The sequence below is a fragment of the Amblyomma americanum genome, chromosome 8 (genome assembly GCF_052857255.1).
Source record: "Amblyomma americanum isolate KBUSLIRL-KWMA chromosome 8, ASM5285725v1, whole genome shotgun sequence".
Taxonomy (NCBI): Eukaryota; Metazoa; Arthropoda; class Arachnida; order Ixodida; family Ixodidae; genus Amblyomma; species Amblyomma americanum.
The window spans coordinates 15,016,424-15,024,737 of record NC_135504.1 but is presented as its reverse complement, the minus strand read 5'-3'; the positions used below and the strand labels follow the sequence as shown (position 1 = coordinate 15,024,737).

At 48.7% G+C, this 8,314-nt stretch overlaps 1 protein-coding gene across 1 annotated transcript; it reads right to left on the bottom strand.

The window, feature by feature from the left end:
* Positions 1–7,211: 7,211 nt before the first annotated feature.
* LOC144102170 (beta-alanine transporter-like) lies at positions 7,212–8,102 on the bottom strand. Its single transcript, XM_077635484.1, has one exon. The coding sequence runs from the start codon at positions 8,100–8,102 to the stop codon at positions 7,212–7,214; it is 891 nt and encodes a 296-aa protein (XP_077491610.1).
* Positions 8,103–8,314: the final 212 nt, after the last annotated feature.

Below are 8,314 nucleotides of genomic sequence, written 5' to 3'. Positions count from 1 at the left end.
TGTTGTCTCTCTGCCCCATTGTTTTTTCTTAGAATTCGGCCCTAGCCTGTCTCCTGCTGGTATGGAGATTGGGGTCCATATTGCGGGGGACAGGTTGTATGCTTAGTTTCTTCCTTAGCAGGTCCGGCATTATTGCCCTACTACTTTGCGGTTTTTCTATTTCCCAACCAAGCTTTGTCAGGAGCGCCCTTCCTGTTGTTGTGTTACTGTTGTGTTGTGAGTTGTGTTATAGGAAACTAAACTTACGTGAATGTGGGATGCAAAATAGTGCACCGTTCGAATGGAAGTTGCTTAAGGCGATATCATCCCTGTCATTTAGGCAACAATGAAAGGCCCTTAAATAGAATGCAGCAGCCTGAGGAAGCCTTCTTACGTAGAGCTCTCCACGTCCCTGTCGCTGTGTTTTTGACTGCATGTCCATCTCATGGACGTTGCAGCCGTGGCTCTGAAGCAAACATTTTTTCTTTTGTGCCATGATTCGTCTTTTCATCTAATGGACACGCCCCGCGCGAATCGGCCGCGTACTGCAGAAGGGGGGGACGGGGGGGGGATTGAGGGTAGCTGTGGGGCACTTGTGCTCACCTTCTTGAACCCTTGAACTCTCCTGATAAAATTTAGAACTAAATTACCTGCCGCAATTAGGAAGGGCTTGCCATGTTGAGTTTCGTGTTTTGCTGGGTGCCGTGGAATATACAGAAGTACAGGCTGCTGTCACGTGGTTGCCGCACGGTTCTCGTGTTATTATGCTCAGTTCAAACGGTGTGACAAAACTAGAGCAATGTTTTTGGCAGTGGCTTCGTTATGACCGCGAAAAGACGTAACAAGGATTTGTTGCCAAACTGAACTTTCTTTCGAGGCGCAGCTGCCGTCACTTAAGGCATGGAGTTGACTGAAGCGCTTCTTGACGCATATGACTGCGCCGGCGTTTTCTCGGTGTTGGTAGTGCACCGTGCGTGCTAAACCCTTTAGCTACATTGATATAATTTTAGAAATTCATGACACAAGCCAATAGTCACCGTAATGTATGTCATAACGAGCATCTCTTTTCATTACTTTGTCTCCAGAATAAACTAGGAATTGTTAACCTGACGCACTTACGAACGGTTTGCTGTGTGCTTCTTAATAATTTATTGCGTGACGTGGTATATACACTAATGCTGGCTGCCGCCAGGTGGTTTCTCTTGGGTGTCCAGCTTATTGTATATAATAAAGAGCTTGTGACGAAACCATGTCGATTCGTAAAAATTGCAGTTTTTTTACGAACGAGAACAGAGGTAAGAAGAGTTTCTTACAAAGCCCAGCTCCAGTCCGTTCCTACCTGGTGCACCTGAAGGATCACTCGACGCACATGACGGCGTTATTAGGGATCTGTTAGTGCTGCACTGGTGGTACTACGCGACTTCCTCTGGGCATGCTTTGGCAGTGTACGACGTTGTGACGGGCGGTGTCTACACAGCGTGAAACATGATCGTAAACCGAGTTACACTGTTGCTGGTCTGCACCTCGACATTTCCCGTCACCTCTCAGACGGCCTGAGACAGCGCGAGAGCTCAGTGACCCTCAAACATTGGTCCACCACACCTCCAGTGCGATAGCGCGTGGGAGACGATTTCCAAGATCACCCATGCTTTGCCAAAACTGGCTTGCTTAAACGCACACTCTGTCTCACAATCTGGCGCGAATTGTCAGAAGCATAGAGCTATATGTTGTTTTTTCACTCCTGCTAAGTTTGAGGGCTAGAGAGAGTTAGAGTTAAGATACCGGAAGCAGGCAGATTGGCTGAGTTTTAATGACATCGTAATCGGAATAAAGAGGAAGAAGTGGGCTTAGTTTAGTTAGGGCATGTAATGCGGAGGCAAGATAACCGCCGGAACTTAAGGGTAACGGAGTGGATTCCAAGAGAAGGCAAGCGTAGCAGAAGGCGGCAGATAGTTAGATGGGCGGATGAGATTAGGAAGTTTCCAGGCGTACGATGGGCGCAGCTTGCAAAGGACTGGGTTAATTGGAGAGACATGGGAGAGACATTAGTCCTGCAGTGGGTGTAGCGAGGCTGATGATGATGATTAAGATAGAGGGGCTGTGCATGATAAACCGACGTTACCTTCACCTAGCGTTACCTTCAATAGTAACCCAATTTCGCATTGCCGAATGCAAATAATGTGTAGTGTACCAGATTTCACTCTCGTGCCAAGCCTTCTGAATTAAGTATCGCCTTAAAGAGCATAATCGCAATGCAAAAAAAAATAAGCAAGACACTCTACCTGTAATACAATTGCAGGGGCTGAATAAATGTTTTAGGAAGGAGATGCGCAGGCGAGGAGTTAGAGACAAAAGATTTTGACTAGAAAGTGCTTTCTTGAGCACGCAGGGTGTAAAAAGCATGCATTAATATTTGTGGGTTATTCCCAATAAAAATGTAGGAAGTTTGCGTTTTGTGTGTCCATCCCGTTCACCGTGCCTTGCCTTGTGATACGCTGCAGCTTATAATTATGAACCGACAAGTCCAGGTTAATTAGGTTAACTATCAGATTCATTGAGATGTTGTTTTGGGCGGCATTCTTACTGCTGTTGTTGTCTCGTGAAAGCGCAGATATCGTGGCTCAACACTATTCAAAGGTGCTGCAAGTTATGGAAGCTTCAACAGCTTCCTCAACACGAGTCGCCTTTTTGTGGTCTACGGCCAATGCTAGCGAACAATATCAGCAAATGAAGGAATTACCCATTCCATATGTCAATGCAAAAAGAAACAATATAACCTGTGAGTTGCTTCGTGGTTACACAGATGTTGATAAGGGCTGCCGTAGGGCCTTCAAACCAACAAATGTTCTCGATCAACCGAGGCTAGTGTTCTTGCCAAACATGGCCACATTTCTGGAATTGATGAGGAGCACTATAGGTTACAAAATGGAGCTTGACCGACTGGCGCTACGGGTGAATTCTATATATGTTCACGAGAAAACATTGCGCGAGTTTCACAATACCTTTGGCATGTGGCGAATGTCAGCAGCAGCGACGTCAACGTTCCGTCGGACAGATATCTGGACTTCAATAATCGCAACTGTGTCTGCCCTTAAGATGTTCACTCTCTAGCAGGAGCCGAAGGACCTGTTTCCGAGAGATAAGCTGTACAAAGCAGCTCTTCTTTTTCACGGAAGCACGAAGTTAACCGCAGAATCTCTGGCAGTGGTTGAAGCATACCGGACTTTGAGCACCATTACACTCACTAATATACCACCTGTTCCCGCCTTCAGCACAAAACAAGCAGACATCGGTACTTTTTTGGAATGCCGGAATTTCGGGTTGCACCGGCACTTGGAATAGTGATCTTGAAAAGCGGATGGACAGGCAGACAGGCGGGCGGACGGACGGACGGCGGGCGGACGGACAGACGGTCGGACAGACGGGCGGACAGACGGACGGGCGGCAGGCGGGCGGGCGAGCGGACGGGCGGGTGTTTGGCAGACAGACAGACAGACAGACAGACAGACAGACAGACAGACAGACAGACAGACAGACAGACAGACAGACAGACAGGCAGGCAGGCAGGCAGGCAGGCAGGCAGGCAGACAGACAGACAGACAGACAGACAGACAGACAGACAGACAGACAGACAGGCAGGCAGGCAGGCAGGCAGGCAGGCAGGCAGGCAGGCAGGCAGGCAGGCAGGCGGGCAGGTAAGACAAGACAAGACAAGACAAGACAAGACAGACAGACAGACAGACAGAGAGAGAGACAGACAGACAGACAGACAGACAGACAGACAGACAGACAGACAGACAGACAGACAGACAGACAGACAGACAGACAGACAGACAGACAGACAGACAGACAGACAGACAGACTAAGGGGTCTCGTGTGCAGGAGCAAAAGGCAGATGCAATCTGCCTGACGGGGCCCAAGCAACCATCGGGCAGCTCAGAACAGGCAGCGCGCATAGAGGCGGACTCATTAACGGGGCATTGCGGACGGCTTCATCAAATTACTCTTCTCAGTAAAAATTGATTGAGTGCCTCTTTGTGGCTGTAAATATATTTTATTTACTCAATTCAAACGCGCGATGTCCTTACCGAATAAGGCGGGTCGAAACCTTTCTGAACTGAATGGTGGTGTTGCGTAGATTCTAGGATCTGCGTCGAAAAATCTGTATCGACGTAGGCATTCTACTTGAGAAGTCAGCCGGTGGTGGCGGCACCTGTTTTTTTCTATTTTCTACCTTAAGAGCTCTCTTATTGATAAGAGTGAACTCTTTGTGATAAGAACGCGGTGTGCCAACGGCTAAGGAAAACGTCTGCTTCTACTTAATGTCCCTGTAAGGACACAACACTAGTGTCTGCGGTGTGTCAGCTTGCCTAGCTTAAACTGCTTGAGATATGAGAATGGAGGAGGGGGCTTATATGAGCTTGACGCTATGTGGCGTCGAAACCATACCATGGCGTTGTAAAAAAAGCATCCCTTGGTCATGCGGCGTCATTAGTATCTCTAGTTATCGTGCAACAGCGCATTGCTGAAACCGACTGCAAGGACCGCAAGAACGTGTGAGTGTCTGCGTGAATTGGAGTTATAAATATTGTCGGCCGGATAGAGGCGACAATAAATAATGATATTTTGCATTATTCAATCATGATTTCGACCGTAAATGGCCTGTGCATAAATATAGCGTCCGTTGAGCCAGTTGCACAAAGAAAGTGTATTTTTAATCAATTTTTGCCCGTCTTTGCGAGGGCAATTTTTCGCCCAGTTTATCACCTCAACATACAAGACACGAGATTATGCTTTTCGCGCGCCGCCTTATCTTAAAATCAATTTCATCTTCGAGGTCGTCTTTACTGCACGTTTTCTCGGTCATCGCAATCAGATTAGTCTCTTAAGTTTCAATTTCTAACCTCCGCATTCGCCCTGCACTTAGGTTCTCGGTGTTCCCTTTTTTCGCACGTCGTGTTTGACGATGAATCTTGCGTGTGTGTGTAGTCGAGACACTGTAACGAAAGGTGTTTGTTGTCGTTACTGAAAAGAGCAACAGCTTACCAGTTATCGGGAGATATCCGGAGGTATACTTCTACCTCAGATGCACACCCTTCGTCTTTCGATCCATGGTTGCTGCTCTCCCTTAGACGCGGGCGGCCTGATCCGGCCCCAAAATATGTAGGTGAAGCAGTGGGGCGTTTCTATGCACCTTCATGAACCCTTTAGCTCGATTGATCTAATTTAAGGATAGTTAGCCTGACGCGCCTGCAAAGGATTTCCTGCATGCTTCTTCATAACTTATTGCGTGCTGAGGAATCTACACTAGTGCTACCACTCCCTGTTTGTCACACTAGCAGGGTCATCTGCCGCTTGTTCTTGTCGCCACCCTGAACTGCGTATGCGCACTAGAACCTGCCGTTCGGTTTTCAATAAGTAGAGCTGAGGAGGGCGCACAAGATGCGGAGCGCATGCGCAGAGCACCCGTGTGAAAAAGGCAGCGTAGGGCAGCCTTATGACGTGAATGAGCGAGCGCTTTCTACAGCCTGCCGCATGAAAGGACACAGAACAGTTGGTTAATCTTGTGCTCCAGGCTACAAATAGCCCTAGCACCAGGAATGGACCGCGGCTTTATATTCTAGGAATTTAAAGGGCATCCTGCGCAAGAAAATCTGAAACATAGGCTCAGGTCATACATCTGAACAGTTTTGTTTCCCAAAACCGTATATCGCTGTGTTCCGCATCGGATCCGGTCAGCTAGATGAAGACTTTTCGCAGACCACGACGATTTCGGTTTACACGATTTGAAGCGACACTCAATGTTTCGGCGTTAACGGCACATCAATAACGTCGCAGTTGGAAACAGCGTAGGCATACTAATGTCAAATCCCCTACCAAGCACCACAATGCGATGAATGGGCCGTTGCAAGCACAAGCAGAAATTTCTGGTCCTCACCCTGCGACACGGCATTGTGTAGTTGTTGGTAGTCGCTCCTCGAACTCTGGTCCTGTCACTTCGGGCGTCTCCCAGGGCTATGTTCTGGGGCCGCTTCTTTTTTTATATATACACTATATATACACTATATATATACACTATATATACACAATGTATACACGACCATGCGACCCTGAAAAAAGAACAGAATTATAAATACTTAGGTGCTTATCTTACTGCTGACTGGAAGTGGTCAAAACATGTTAATTACATCCTAAAGAAAGCTGCAGGTATATTAGATTTGTTAAAAAAAATTTCAGCCGTCTTCCACAGCATCTCAAAGAACATCTATAATTTACTCGCGTCCGCACGGTACTCGAATATGCATGACTGTGCTGGGACCCGCATACAGAAGAACTTATTCATAAAATGAAAAAAAATTCAAAATAGGGCAGTCTGCCTTGCCCTTGGAAATTATGACAGGACACTCAGTAACTCAGAAAGCAAAAGGAATATTCTATGGCCAGAAATTAAAACTCGTAGAAGAAATCTGAGATAAAATTTTTGACACATTTTCTATTTCAAGACCGGTATAGACGGAACAAAATATTTGAAGCCGCATTTATGTCTTGAAGCGAAGGGACCACAATTTAAAGTTTTATGAATTTCGTTTTAAAGGTGACGTACTCGGATATTCGTTTTTCTGCAAACAGTTCGCGAATGTGATGCTTCGCCGCCACATATTGTTAACGTTCTATCAAATGAAGCCTTTTTTCACGCGTTAAGTGCATGATTTCTTGTTTTGTGAGTGTGAATGTGCTCCCCTGCTGCAATGCCGAAAGGCGATGCAGGTACCAAAAATAAATAAATAGCAAATAAATAAATAAATAAACTATATATGCAACCTACGCTACGCTACGCAATTGGCTATGGTTTGTGCATTGTAAACAACTCCTGTGCTTAATTCCTCTTGACATGAAGACAATGAGGAATGGTTTGGAAAAACCGAGTTATTTCAAGATCCTGATAAAAATAACGTGCCGCAATAGCGCAAAATGAAAATCTTGAAAGATTGGAATAAGCTAGTTCAGTAAAAGTGCCTTGTGAGAATGACAGGTACTTAAAAAGAAACCAACAAGGCGCATGGCATTCTAAGAATGGAAGACTAGTGACCAGTGGTCGCGCCGCACACCTCAAGCCAGACAAGCAAGTGGTCGCTGAATCATGAAGGGGCCGTTTTCACGCTTGTACAAGAACGAACTCTATTGTGCCCTGTCCAGGCGTCCTCGTCCAGCGGCGACTAGTTCTACAGCGTTCATTTCAGGCTGGAATCCTTGGCCGGTGAAAGGGCGCACCTTCCAGAAGCGGGTGACGACAGAGACGCCTGGAGTGCAGCCTTGCGCTGCTCTTCAGTCATCTCGCTCAGTGACTGGCTCTTCTTGGCCTTCTCCACGTAGACCTCCGGCAGCGACTGTATGGCCATCGCACTCAGGAGTACCAGAAGCGTAATCATCAGGGTGATGACGGCGTCATTTTCCCTGCCGACCACTTCCATGAGAGCGACGACCGCCAGTACGCCGAGGCGCCCGAAGGCATAGGAGAAGCTCAGGCCCATGCTCCGGCTCACGGTGGGGAATATGTCGGCCGTGTAGCCGTAGTTCAGGCTGAGCGTCGCCGAAGACAGGCTCTCCACCACGACTTCCATCGGGACGACGAGCCACTGGAGGTCGGCGAGCAGCACGCTGGCCTTGAGCGCCGTCAGGCCGCACAGGAGGCTGAGCAAGACGGAGAGCATCTCGCGCTGGCCACGGCTGTGCAGGAGTCGCCAGACCAAGGTGTAGAGTAGGGTCTGCACGACGGCTTGCAGGGCGTGCCAGAGGCGGTTGCTGCTGACGGCTCGGAGCACGTGGCCGTAGTAGGTGAAGTTGACGCCGAACCAGGAGAGCAGCACGGCCACCGCGCTCCGCCGAAACCGGACCCTCTCGAAGTAAGTCTCCGCCGCATTCATTGGCGAGGGAACGACCACCACCTTCTCGCGCTTCCTAATCTGCCTCTTGAGGGCCTTGAACGTGGCCACGGCCTTCTCCAGATCCACGCCGTTCTGCGTCGCCGCTGCCATAGCGACCTCCAGGGCCGCACGCGCCCTATAATTTGCCAGGAGCCAGGTGGGGGACTCTTCGAGCAGGTAGCACCAGAACACCAGCATGACCGTGGGGAGCACCAGGAAGGCGTGGGACTCGTTTCATGGAGGCTCGAGTGTGGAGAGCAGGTGCACCATGGGACCGACCAGGGTGAATGGGACGCCCGTCTCCGTGAGTCCGTACAGCGCGCGCCGCTCGTTGCCGGTCACCTCGTAGAGGAGGATGAACCTTGACGGAGAAGGTGCACGCCGATACGATGAACCGGGAGACCACGAAC